The 14340-nt window shown below is 37.1% G+C and overlaps 1 protein-coding gene across 5 annotated transcripts; it reads left to right on the top strand.

Moving 5' to 3' along the window:
* The first annotated feature begins 87 nt into the window (after positions 1-87).
* Positions 88-14209, top strand: rab41 (RAB41, member RAS oncogene family). 5 transcript variants are annotated; one of them, XR_009274066.1, is made up of 9 exons: positions 88-370; positions 1372-1430; positions 2686-2739; positions 3209-3314; positions 5023-5134; positions 5390-5483; positions 10482-10575; positions 12012-12078; positions 12285-12356. XR_009274066.1 is itself a non-coding variant. In XM_058797050.1 (8 exons), the coding sequence occupies exons 1-8, from the start codon at positions 292-294 to the stop codon at positions 12347-12349; spliced, it is 636 nt and encodes a 211-aa protein (XP_058653033.1). In that variant the 5' UTR covers positions 100-291; the 3' UTR covers positions 12350-14209. The 5 variants fall into 5 exon arrangements, 4 of the variants coding, with proteins under 4 accessions (XP_058653033.1, XP_058653032.1, XP_058653031.1 ...); XM_058797050.1 differs by lacking the exons at positions 3209-3314; positions 5390-5483 and adding an exon at positions 4395-4500 and having other exon boundaries at positions 100-370; positions 12285-14209; XM_058797049.1 differs by lacking the exon at positions 5390-5483 and having other exon boundaries at positions 107-370; positions 12285-14209.
* Positions 14210-14340: the final 131 nt, after the last annotated feature.

Below are 14340 nucleotides of genomic sequence, written 5' to 3'. Positions count from 1 at the left end.
GCATAGGCTGTGTCTCAAAATCTAGTCAGCTGCCTACTAAGACAGCATTTTGGCGATCATAGTCGCGTTCAAACGCTTGACTGGAGCCTAGACAGCATAGGTACAGAGCTCTCTAGCACTAGGCTGTGAAACACGGCCACAGCGTGTCCTGCGCGTCCATCTCTGGCCACTAAGAGGCGCTGTAACTCAGGAGTCATCAGCGCTCCGTCACTGGACTGTACAGTGTGTCCTTCGTCCGCGCACAGAAAATAATAATATTTAGATAGTTTTTGTTTATTTTACTCGATAAATATGTCTACTACGACCGGTGGCGGAGAGTTTGGCAACCCTCTGCGGAAATTTAAGCTGGTTTTCTTGGGCGAGCAAAGCGGTAAGTGTTGAGATATGCGAGACGTGGACAGAGAAACGGACAGGCCAGGTGAAAGGATGCTACAGAAGGATACATGTTACCAAATAAACAAGCAAATAATTATCTGACAGTTTGGACGGATACGGTTGTGGACGTGCACTTAAAATGCCGTAAAATGTACAGAAAACGGTTGTCATGACCAATACACGAGCAGAGACATCATGTGGCATTGAACATCCTTGCAGTATCCGAACTAACATTATATTAGAAAGATACGACATACGATTATTAACTCAATTATGCTTTAACATACAAAGTACTTGTTATTTGTATGTCTTTCCCCTCGGTGTTTGTGTATTCTCGCATGTAGACATCGAAGGAAGCCATCAAGTCCTTGTATTAGCATGTTTGTGTTGTCTGGTCTTAGCCACAATAGAGATCTTCCATCTTAAAAGGCCTTTTATATGTGATCACATCGATCGTTCGTGTTTAACACATAAAGTGCAAATAAGATTGCGCTACAACCGTGAATGAACATGTTTCGATGTGTAAAACAATAGTATCTGTTGTAAGGATGGCCGCTAGCGGTTAGCATTTAGCATGTTTCTAACTAGCCGGCTGTGTTATAATCAAGATCATGAGATCATAAACCACATCAGGGATGTTTAACTGCCACATCATCCACGTCACCTCTACGTTTTCTGTTCATAATGGCTGGATCGGAAGTAAAACCGATCTGCCAGCTGTCGTAAACGAGTTACCGCCTGTTTTAGTCTGTATTGATACGGTATGTTGCTGTGAAAGCAGGACGGCGACACCCATGTTGCCAACACAGCGATCAGAGTTCAGACTCATCCTGCAGACCAGTGCATCCCCTTCCCTTCTTAACAGCATCTTTGACATTATGCTTTCGATACGAACACCAAACATGCTGTCTATGTGTAGGGAGCACACTAGGGTTTGAGACGCATTTACTGTGCGGTCCCTATTTGTAATTTCTTTGTTTTTCTCTTCCTCCACAGTGGGCAAAACTTCACTTATCACCAGGTTTATGTATGACAGCTTCGATAATACCTATCAGGTAACACTTACTGTGATTGTCACAGCCCATATTATGTTCACAAATGCTTGCCATGTTACTAATATCTGCCGAAAGTATTGCTGACTTTGTCAAACCTGTAACATGAAGGTTTGGTTCAGTGGTGGTTCCTATAAGAAATTTAAGAAGAACGCTTACTAATAAAAATTCTGTTGTTTTTATTCCTCATCTTCCTTGGAATACAAAAGGATACTTTGTAGAATAGTCATGCTCCTATTTTCCATACAACAAAAGCATACAGTATGATGACCAACAGCTGTAAAGCTCTGTAGTTACCATCCAGAATTAATTTTTGGCAGATTTAAAATTTACATTATTTTTTATAAAATAAAAAAAACATGCATATTATATTATTTTGACAATGGCAATGTAAAGCTGTTTGTGGCAAATGTCTCAGGTCATGGATTTACTTGCAACATCGTATCATACAAACATGATTGTGTTTTATCTTGAGGCTTTCAAGAGTTTGGGGTCAGAAAGATTATTTAATATTTTTAGAAGAAGTCCCTTATGCTCACCAAGAACAGACAAGATTTATTTGATAAAAATACAATAATAAATCAGTAATAATGTGAAATATTATTGCAATTTAAAACAAATGTTTTCTATTTGAATATATTTGCAAATGTAATCTATTTATGTGATGCAAAGCTGAATTATGTCAGTCAGTGTCAAATGATCCTTCAGAAATCATTCTAATATGCTGATTGGTAATCAAGAAACATTTGTTATTTTAACATTATAAATATCTTTACTGTCACTTTTAATCAATTTAATGCATCATTAAATGCTGAATAAAAGTATTAATTTCCTTAAAAAAAAATACTGATCCCAAACTTTTGAACAGCAGTGTAAAATGGTAGATTTTAACTTGCATTTGGTAATTGACAAGTGTTGATTTAGTTTGTAGCTCTCAAATCATGTTTATACATCTGCATATGATGCACATGTGAACCAAATTTGATATTAAATTGGATGCAGAGTGTCTTGATAAAAAAAGTTTGAATATGCACAAGAGCAAAGGAGATTTTCTGTGAATAAGGACAGTTTTATATTTTTTTATTTATCAGACACTGGTGACTATGCATTCATTCTAAGGAAAAAAGCAGTATAAACATTTTGCAAAATCTCCTTTTGTGTTCCACAGAAGATAGAAAGTCGAAAAAGCAAAGTAAATAATTCTTCAACGACCGATTTTGCAGTGTGCGCCAAGTTAACTCATTGTTTTTCTCTACAGGCAACTATTGGTATAGACTTTCTGTCAAAAACCATGTACTTGGAAGATCGCACGGTAGGACAGATCAATGTTTCTAGAATAATTTCCAAGGAGTCTCTGTGTGTCCAAGCCTTTTGTTTAATTGGAAAGCTAGCATGTTTATATAAAGCCTGGTTTAGTTTAAATATTGACTAGCAATGTTAGTACCGGTATAGTAGATGGTTTTGACACACACTGGCTCAAGTCATTCACCTTGATGTTTTTCTAATATCACCTGTAAAGTCTATAAGACAACTTTATTTATTTATTTATTTGAAGTCCGTCAGGTGATTTCACTGTGTCTGTCACAGATTCATCACAGTTATCATTTGCGTAATTCCTGGTGCATGCTTGTAGCTCATCACACTTATGTCATCAGTTTGTCATTTATTTTGATTTCACCTTTTTAAGTTCGGTTGTGTCTTTGTCCACCTCACCCCACTCTCTTCCATGGCTGGGTGCTGAATGGGTCCCCATGCCTGTTGTGCTGCATGGATGGTCATAGATTCGGCTACAGCTGTGGGACACTGCTGGGCAGGAACGCTTCCGTAGCCTCATTCCCAGTTACATCAGAGACTCAGCAGCCGCAGTGGTGGTCTATGATATAGCAAGTAGGTAGCTAGTGCTCCTGCTTCACCACATGGTGGGGTCAAGTTGGGTACCACTTGAGTAAATGGCACTCATGTAGCTTTATAAGTGTGCTGGTTTATTTGAGCATTCCTGATAAAGTTAAATAAAGCAAAATAAAATAAAATAAAAATCACCCTCATGTTGTTCCAAACATGTATGACTTACTTTCTTCTGTAGAACCCAAAAAGACAGATGAAAATAAGTAGGATCCAAAACAACATTGGACTCCATTGACTTGCATTGTATTGATTAAAAAAACACTTATTTCCTTCCAGTTTTAGCATTTTTGCACTGGTTGCTTGTAAAATTTAGGATTTAGTTTAACATTCTTTTGTTTGTGTTTAAGGTTTTTAATGGCGTTGCATCACTTTTTTATATAAAATGCTCTTTGTTCCTATTAGGGAATTCTCTTTTGCTATTTTCCAATTTAAACTTCCATATTAAATTTTCCCACACCTGAGAAGCGATGATAGGATATGAACATGATATGAGAGTTTTATTTTCTCTCTCCATACAATGGAAGTCAGTGTTTTGGACCTCACTGACTTTCATTATATGGACTAAAAACATTATTCAGAATACTTTGTGTTCCACAAAAGAAAGAAAGTCATACAGATTTGGAACAACATGATAGCATGCAATTGATAATAAAGTTAAAATTTTTGGGGCTTTATGAAAACAATTTGGGCTTTTTATGAATATTTCAAAACCATAAAGCGATGTGGTTTAGACTGAAAACATGTCCAGCAGTACTTGCATATATGGAGTGCCATTTGCAAAGCATCTTGCAGAAAGCAGCATCATTCAGAGAACAGGAATGGAGAAATGCCTTCAGATGGTGTCTCATTTCCTAAAATCTTGAAGTCATGATCTATAAATACAGAAATTGGTCAGCTTTGTAGGTGCATTTCTCCATTTCCTTCATGTTTTGTTTCTTTGATGTTGTCCTTTTCTTCTAACCCTGCTCCCTTGCCCTATCCTCTCTTTATATCTTCTTTTCTCTGTTCCTCCTTTGTCTTTCACTTGTTTTCTTTGCACACCACGGTTTGCTGGTCCCTCAGGTTCGGCTCCAGCTGTGGGACACTGCAGGGCAGGAGCGCTTCCGCAGCCTCATTCCCAGCTACATCCGAGACTCCACTATTGCTGTGGTGGTCTATGACATCACCAGTGAGTCCGAGCCTCACTCATTGGGTCAGCAGGGATTTATGCCTCCAGGGCACAGTTAGCACAATACGCCAGATGCTTCTAGGTCATGGCAGTTTATCTTAGTATGGTTGCTTGGGAACAATGATATTTTTTATTATTTCATTCAGAATACATAAGTTAAGTTAACAACTTTATTAATCCCACAAGGGACAATTCAAGTAGGGTCGTAGCATCATATAGCAGACACAAAATATCACATAGACGGTATAAAAAATAAATGAAAAGTAGATTTAACATGCTTCTCTTTTAACAGCAATGAAATGACCTGTGCTTTAACTTAACCGTCCTCTGTTTTGATGATCTTCATACTAACCGTCTGCTTGCACACTTTCTTCTAAGAAAGCTTGTCTTTGAAGTGAATCAAGTGTGATTTGACCACTGCCAAATGTGGATTGTGCAAATTGATTTTCAATCGATTAATCAATCATTTCCAACACAAAATACGAGTCCTTGCCTGACTTTTTTCCCTCCTCTGTTCTTCAGATCTCAACTCTTTCCAGCAAACCTCAAAGTGGATAGATGATGTCAGAACAGAGCGAGGAAGTGATGTCATTATCATGTTGGTTGGCAACAAGACAGACTTGGCTGATAAAAGGTACAGCAGTTGGAGGTGTTTGATAAACACATCCTTTGTTCATCCCTCAGACTTCACGTTTTAAGTTATTTTTATGTTCAGTTTTCTCCTTGTCATTAATTTGAATATTATGTTGAGCAATTTGTGCCATTTTTGTTTTTCTGTTTGATCATATTTTCTCGTGTTGATTTATATTTGATTTCCCATTACTACTTTTGTTTTTCATATCCATTCTAATTTGAACTGTGTCCACATCTGCACTATGGACTATGGCAGGCAAGTGTCAGTAGAGGCAGCAGAGAAAAAAGCTCGGGAACTGGGTGTGATGTACATAGAGACCAGCGCCAAAGCTGGCTATAACGTCAAACAGGTGGGTGAAACGATAGAGCTGTAGTGCAGACCTAAGATTATGTAATAGAATCTGTGACATATTTTCGATTTCCATGGAAAATCATTTTGTCTCCGGTTGTAAAAATGAACTAAACGCACAATGACAGTAATACATTTACAGTACAATCCTAGCAAACTAACAAGCAACAACTCAAATAAACATATTTGCGTGATCGTCTTGAAACCGATGCACAATCAATGTGGGGAAATTTTCACCCTCACTTGAAACTCACATTAGTGCAGATTCCCATTGAACTGACTCCATTTCAAACACAATTTTTTCGTGATTGAATCACCAAACCTGTCAGTTGTGTTCTGTCCAAGGAAACCAAAAAGAAAGATGCAAGGAATTGTGACATTAACACCCACATGTATTCTGCAGCCACAGAATTTAGCAGAAAGCTCTGCAGATTTCTGTTGAATTGAAATGAATGTCATTCACAAAGTTCTTTACATCTCCTACCTCTTGTGTGTCCTTTTAAATATTTTGCGGCGATTGATTGTTTTCAGCTAACAATAATTGTCTAGCTCACTTTAACACATTTTACCATATGTGACCCTGGACCACAAAACCAGTCTTAAGTCGCTGGGGTATATTGTAACAATAGCAAAAAATACATTGTATGGGTCAAAATTATCGATTTTTATTTTATGCCAAAAATCATTAGGATATTAAGTAAAGATCATGTTCCATGAAGATATTTTGTAAATTTCTTACCGTAAATGTATCAAAACTTCATTTTTGATTAGTAATATGCATTGCTAAGAACTTCATTTGGACAACTTTAAAGGCGATTTTCTCAATATTTAGATTTTTTTGCACCCTCAGATTCCAGATTTTCAAATAGTTGTATCTCGGCCAAATATTGTCAGATCCTAACAAACCATACATCAATGGAAAGCTTATTTATTCAAAATTGACACTTAAGACTGGTTTTGTGGTCCAGGGTCACATATCTAAACCCTTTTTGCAGACTTTTCCCCTCAAATGCGGAAAATGGCCACAGATTCTGTCTTGGTCTGGGCAATAACTATCTATAAAAGCACTGTATACTTGGAGCTGTTCTAAAATTTCCTTATACAAAGTCAAAATTATTCTCTGTCAGAAGTCAAACAAATTTGTAAAAAATCCTCAGATGCAGTGTAGAAACATTAAAGGAGTAGTTTAACCAATTTCAACTTATTTATAAAGCACTTTAAAACAACCTTAGTTTACCAAAGTGCTGTACACAGTTACATTGACCCAATCACACAATAAAATAAATGCGTCATTAGGAAAACACAGTCACAAAACATTAAAAGCATGAGAAAAAAAAGATATGTTTTTAAGAGACTTTTAAACTCAGACACTGAAATAGCTGTTCTAATAGATAATGGCAAAGTGTTCCATAGCTTGGGGCCAGCAACAGCAAAGGCTCTATCACCCCTACATTTCAATCTGACTCTGGGAACCGAAAGCAGATGCTTAGTCTGTGATCTGAGTGATCTAGCTGGATTGTGTACAATAATCAACTCAGAAAGATATGGAGGAGCAAGATTGTTTAGAGCTTTAAACACAAATAACAGAATTTTGAATTGAATATGATAATAAATTGGTAGCCAGTGCAATGAACATAATATAGGCGTGATGTGATTCCTTCTACGACAGCCTGTGAGCAAACGAGCAGCTGCATTTTGGACCAGTTGCAGACGGTGAGTAGATGAGACAGGCAGCCCGTAATATAGCGAGTTACAATAGTCGAGTCGCGAGGAAAAGAAAGCATGAATTACGATCTCAAAACTCTTCCTGTTTAGGAAAGGTTTAACTTTCGCTAATCTTCGCAGATGGTAAAAGCTGGCACTCAAAATATAATTAATTTGTTTGTTTAGCTTTAGTTCGCTGTCTAGTATAATGCCCAAATCCTTGACCAATACGGGGAAAGAGGGCCCAGATCAACAATGCTCTGATCAGTTTTATCATTTGGCCTAAACAGAATAATTTGAGTTTATCGTCATTCAAATGCAAAAAATTATCGGTAAGCCATGCTTTCAATTCTTGGAGACAGGCAGTTAGTTGGTATAAAGCAGACTTGTCATTGCGCTTAAATGGCATGTAAAGCTGGGTATCATCGGCATAGCAATGATACGACACATCAAATCTCCTAAAGATCGAACCGATAGGCGAGAATACCAACGAGAATACCATGGTCAACAAAATCAAACGCTGAACTGAGATCTAAAAGCACTAAGGCCACAGTATTACCCGAATCAGTAGATGTTAAAATGTCATTAAAAACCTTTAAAAGGGCAGACTCTGTGCTGTGTAACTTTTTAAAGCCAGACTGAAAAATATCGTAAATACAGTTATGCAATTGCATAAGTACTATTTTTTTCTAGAATTTTTGATAAAAACGGCAAATTAGAAATCGGTAAACTGCAGTATCAAGTGAGGGCTTCTTACAAATCGGTAGGGTTGGGTATCGTTTGGTTTTTTTTCGATACCGGTGCCAAATCGATACTTTTAAAACGGTGCCGGTACCTGAACCGATACTTGTTATATATATATACACAGGTATATGTATATATAAACACTTTATTTATGCAATTCATGAAGCTCCAGGAAATCCCCAATATGGACAAAGGCATTGCTATTGCTGTAACTGAGTAAACAGAAGATATAAATGTTTTGAATGATAAAACAAATACATTAAACACTCGACTACAACAATATATAGTTTATCTGTGTTATTCAAGCCATCGCTGGTATTTTCGTAATAATTAAGTATATTTATAATCCATTGCTAATCGATGCATTAGTAGCCTATGGAACATATTTTCTGCCTCATTCTGTGACAAGAAGCTACATCAGATCACAAAAGGAAGCATTTAACTGCTGTGGACTAAAAAGGTTATAATGTTCTCTTTTGTTGGACAACAGGTTTAAAAACGTGAATACAAGATAATTTTAGTTTTAGGCATTTTAATTTAAGCTAGGGCTGGGCGGTATATTGAGTTACCGTGATATATCGATATATTCTTTACAAGCTTGATACGAGCGCAGCTGAAAATATATCTAGGGAGGACACAGACTGAACTGCTGCAGAGAAAGTGCATAATACAATTTGTTCTAAACGTGACAAGCTTTATATGAAGGGCTTTAAAAAAAAAACTCGTAAGATATACTAGCCCATAGTTTATAGTTTCAGTTTAAAGCGGCTCTGACAGAAAGGTTGCGTGTGCCGCTGACAGACGTGCTGTTTAATGTGTTTGAGACGTGCTGTTTTCCCTTAATGCATACTTACATTTCACAGGTAATGTGAACTTACATATTCTCCATCTGTAAATGTTAGAAAGCCATGGAAATATTTCCATTTTGCCGTCATGAAGTGCGTGAGCTTTTGCTTTGCGATTCTCCGCTAAACTTCACAGACTTCATTTAGAACATGCGCGCCAAACAGACGGAGCGCAATAACTCTGACTAAAATATACATTTTGCTGAAATATTTGTAGTTGGACAATAAATGTGATATATGCAGAATTTTAAACCTACAAGTAAGTGTATTTGTATGATAGCACTAACTGTAAAGTAATGGGGTAATCAAAACAGCCATTTCTACTCAGTCTGTGCTTTATTTTCATTTTTAGTTTAGTAAATTTAACTTCTGCTTTAAAAGCATTATTTTTGTTTTTAGATTGAAATGTTAGAATGCAATGTGATTTTAACCCTCTTTGCACATAGTATATGCCTACATGCTTACATTCACTTTATTTGTTTAATCCAAATACAAAATACCGAGATATACCATATACAACACATCAGCCAAAAGATACAGAGATATGAATTTTTGCTCATATCGCCCAGCCCTAATTTAAGCATGTTTAGTTTAGCTAGTTAATGAAACGCTACCTGCTGCAGTCAGAGCAAGTGTAATTTCTGCATTCACGCGCTCCTCGGATGCTCTCATTTCCCGAGTTGTGCTTTTAAGTAGGAATGTGAAAACAGCACACTTGCGTTACTACTACAAAGATTTGTTGGACTAGTATTATTTGAGCTTTCCGACGTGAGTTCACGTGCATTTTCTCAGTCGGGAAATTATTTTTCACGTGCGGTGCCGGTGATGATGCTTCTTACGTTCGTTTCGGAGAAACAAAGGAAAAATATTTTAATCGATCGCTCAGGCATGGCACCGAAATCTCTGTTCTGATTCGGTTCTAGTACATACCGGTTACGTACCGGTGCCATATTGGTACCGGGTTTCGGTACCCAACCCTACAAATCGGTGTCACAGAAGCTACTTTAAAACATTCAGGTACAGTCCCTGTCTTTAGACAGTTAATGATCATCACTATGTCTGAACCAATAGTATCAAAGATTTGCTTAACAAATCGTGATGGAATAACATCAGAGGGATCATCATTTATCACCCTTATGTTGTTCCAGACATGTATAACTTTTTCTTCTGTGGAACACAAAAGAAGACATTTAGCAAAATGTCCATGCTGCTATTTACTGTACTATAGAAGTGGATGGAAAGGAGTTTGGACATTCTTCTATTCTTCTATGTTACTCTTTCATGTTCCACAGAAGAATGCAAGTCAAACAAGTTTGAAATGGCATGAGGGTGAGTTAATGATGACAGAATATTAATTGCTTTAAGGGATATTTTAATGACCCGAGTGCCAACGACATTATCATCACTTCCCCAGATAGGGTGTTCATTTATTTTTTTGTTGTAGATTGTCCTCAAATAGCAAATGTGTTCTCTGTGAATAGCCTTTTGTTGAACTGCAGAGCAGTGATCTCTTTTCAGTGGTACGATTTTAGCCATTTCTCAAGTTTTCAACCTGTGACGGGGTCCTATCAAAACACTAATTCCTCTTTTTCCCCATTACTAATGTGAACCTCAGTCAGTCTCTGTCTCTTTCTCTTCTTCTTGATGCAGTTCTTTTGTCTGTCTGTATTTCTTTCCTTTCCCCCCTCCCTGCTCCGGGCAAGCAGACAGATTACCACGGAGGAGGGCGAGCAGAGGGCTAAGGAACTGAATGTCATGTTCATTGAAACCAGCGCAAAGACTGGCTACAATGTCAAACAGGTAGAATCACTGAGAAACGAGGACGGCCCAGCCTACCTTCGCTCCACCACTCTATCTTGTGCCTCCTTTGGTTTCTATCTTTCTCTGCCTCACCCATCATTGGCCATTCTGCCCCCGCCTCACATTCACAGGTTCACTGTGCTATTGGGCTGCTCTTCAGTTTTTGTTTTGTTTCGTCGGCTTGAATTGTTCCTCATGTGTCACAGATGTCCTTTGCATGTTGACCAAGCTTCACTAGAATGATTCTTTTCTATGTGTTGTGTTGTAGCACCACTTGCAATTCACAGACTGGATGTAGACATTTCATTTGTGCATTGTGATTTTTATTAGCGTATTGTATTGCTTTTTATTGTCAGAAGGAGTCTCTTTAATTTTGTTTTTTTGTAATGCTAGTATCATCAGAAATGCATTCCTTTTATATCTCTACCCACTGGGAGTTATGATTTAGTTTAAATAGGGGAGACTGGGGGTAGCTGCACATGAGAAAGTTGTTATAAGTGATACGCTACTGTTCAAAGCATGGGGTTTTAAAAGACAAGGACACATTAAATTGATCAAATGTTGACAGTAAAGACATTTGCAGTTGTACAAAAGATTTCTATTTCAAACAAATCATTTTCTTTTTAACTTTCTAGTCAGTCATCAAACAATCCTGAAAATTGGATCTCATTTTCTAAAAAACAAAACAAAAAAAAACTTAAGCATAACAAATTTTCAACATTGCTAATAATATTATGTTTCTTGAGCAGCAAATTTCTGTATATCATAATGATTTCTGAAGGATCATGTGACACTGAAGACTGGCTGATGAATATCACAGGAATAAATGACATTTTAACCAAACCTTTGAACTGTAGTGTATATCTCATTAACTATGAGATTTTGAGTCAAACGTCCAAGTAGGCAAATGCTTGTGTTATCTAGCAGTGGTTTTGTATGTGGATTTAAAACATTTATCTCAAGTCCTTTTATTCAGCTTATTAATTACAATATTTGTTGGCTAAAACCAGGTTAATTTTTTTTAAATACTTTATTTCTGCAGTTTCATTACTTTTTTCATAGTTTTACTATTTTAAATATACATGAAAAGATTATAATAGGTTTATAATTGTGACAATTTACCCCATATAGTATGACAACATGCCAAAAAATATTATCACAAAAGATCAATGTGTTCATTGAACTGCAAATTTTCCAGTTTTTTTTTTATAGATAAGATGTCTATAAATAATAATCTATCAATTAAAAAGAAAAGAATCTGAGAAATGTTGACTTTAGCAAAATGTCTGATAACTAGCCCCAGTCTCCCCTACTACTAAGTTATATATTATATTATATATTATATTATATTATATTAAAAATGCATTGATTTCTGTACATTTGGCCCAAGCATCAGAGTTTCTAAGTAATGATCTATCTTTTTTTTTTTTTTCTAGCTGTTTCGTCGTGTTGCTGCTGCTTTGCCTGGAATGGATAGTACACCAGAGAAAAGCAAAGAGGACAGTATCCTTCACATGCACCGTAAAGTGCTTCTGACAAATATGACATCAATCGCATTAAAATGTCACAATCAGTTTGTCCGCATCGGCCTGATAGCAGGAGATCACAAGCCAGGGTTTTAAAATCACATAATGACATAATCTCACAGAAATGAATGTAAGGTAATCCAATGGTAAAGACGCTAACTGATCCTTAACCTGAACTTTCAGTGATCGACATCAAACTGGAGAAGCCTCCGGAGCTGCCCGTTACCGAGAGCAGCTGCTCGTGCTAGTAACCACCCTCGTCCCCCGCCAGGCCCTGCGTCCCCCTCACTCGGCCCCCTCACACACAAACAGCTTGCCTCTCAGTGGTCACTCGCTCCTCTCACGGCCCCGTGTCATGAGCGGACAACCTTTTCTTTCTCTTCGACTCAGTGACTTTTCAGAGTAACCGTGTGGATGTGCTATTACTCTGTATTACAATGGATTCCAAAAATACGTATATTAATGGGGAAAAAAGTAAATCACAGCATAGATTAAATGCTAAATCCATTCAGATTCTCATCTGTTCTGGCTGCATGGCATTACATGGGGTTGCAGACTGACATACACTCACATGCTCTTGAGTTTTTTCACACATCAGTGCCATCATAGTCGTTGTGAATTTACCATGTTTCAGAGCTGGGGCTGATGTCATCATTTTAGACATTGTTTTTAATTTCATTTATTGTATCGAGAGGCTGTAAACTTGTGTTGCTGATTTATGATTTTTTTTACATGAGCATTACACTATTTTGTTAGTGTTTTTTGGGCAGTAGTTATTTAAAGAAAGATACAGAAGGGATCTCTTTGGAAATTATTGTTGTGAGATATCATGGACACAATATTCTGTATAATTGGATGTTTTCGTGTTAAATATGGTATTCGGGACCAGATATCATTTAAAGGTTTCAGGAAATACACGTGTATGGCCAATAAAATAGCGGTTTTGTTTGTGACGAGCCTCATTCTGGATAGGCTAATTTTATACAGGAATCTTCGGAGGGTTGCATGGATGTAGAATGCATTGAGCTGTGGGGAAAAAAATTAGGATTCAACATTCTTAGAAAAGGGAAGTTGCTTTGTAAACGTATTTAATTTCGTTAAAAACTCAAAACTTAAGATATTTCATGACTTATCCAGAACTGTAGTTACAAAACCTAACGTTAATTGTAATAACGTGTATGTACTAACGAAACACTTCGTTCTGAGCTTGGATATGGAAAGCAATTCACACTAATTCCACTTATTTTCAGCCTTGTTTTTTTTTTTTTTTGCTGCGCAAGTTAGGAACAGCATGCAGTTTAGAGACGGTTTAACACAAAATGCCTTGCTTGTTTTGTTGTCATAGTGCACCAGTTCAGGCCACAGCGCTGTGGTTTGCTCGAGCCTATTAACGTCGCATAGAACTAATGAGGTTTTGTTAAACGGGATGTTTAGATTCCTTCCTTCAACACAGCTATTGCTTAGTGTACAGACACGTCTTGGTATTGCTCGTCGTGAGACTGTTGGTTTCATGTGTTTATTTATTATCTCACTAGTTAGTGAATCAGTGTGTCGTATGCTTGACCGGAATGGCAGTTAGCAGTGTGTGGGAATCAAAGGTTGATGTATAATTTGCATTGCTGCCTTGCTGCTGTATCACAAAGACCTAGTCGTGTCACTATCTTGATCGCGTTAAAGACTTTCACGCCCCATCTGTAACGCTGGGTTTCTACAGTATAGCTTGAATGGGCTTTTATTTGCTGGAGAGGTATCACCGAACCCCCAGTGCTGTCGCTTTTCCTCTCGTTCAACTGTAAACCGACAAATCCTTTCATCACTAAGACTAAAAAAGGGCATCACCGGTGTTTTCAACATTAACATTTAATATGGTTTGATATGTAAGAATTAAAATAAATAAGAGTGAAAACCCTCCTGAACAGCTCTGTCACGTGTCACTGACTGAATACTCAGCTGTGTGCTATTCTGAAGTGTGTTGGTCTGTTTGAAATACGCTGTCTACTAGTGTTTAGCAAGTTTGTGTGAACAAAGTACTATTATTATATGCTGTAAAAAATGGAAGGTTAAAGAGACACCAAAATGTATCACATGAATAAAGATATTTCACCAAATGTGCTGTTTGTGCTGCTTTTAGTTTCTGTATGTAGATACATATACAGTCAAACCACCAGATATCATTTTTGATATTTTTTCCTGGGTGCAGGACATTATAGTTCATGTATGTAAGTGAGGATGCAAAATA

Source organism: Onychostoma macrolepis, chromosome 14 (assembly GCF_012432095.1).
Source record: "Onychostoma macrolepis isolate SWU-2019 chromosome 14, ASM1243209v1, whole genome shotgun sequence".
NCBI classification, from domain to species: Eukaryota; Metazoa; Chordata; class Actinopteri; order Cypriniformes; family Cyprinidae; genus Onychostoma; species Onychostoma macrolepis.
Note: the sequence above shows the minus strand (reverse complement) of the source record. Positions and strands in the feature narration are given on the sequence as shown.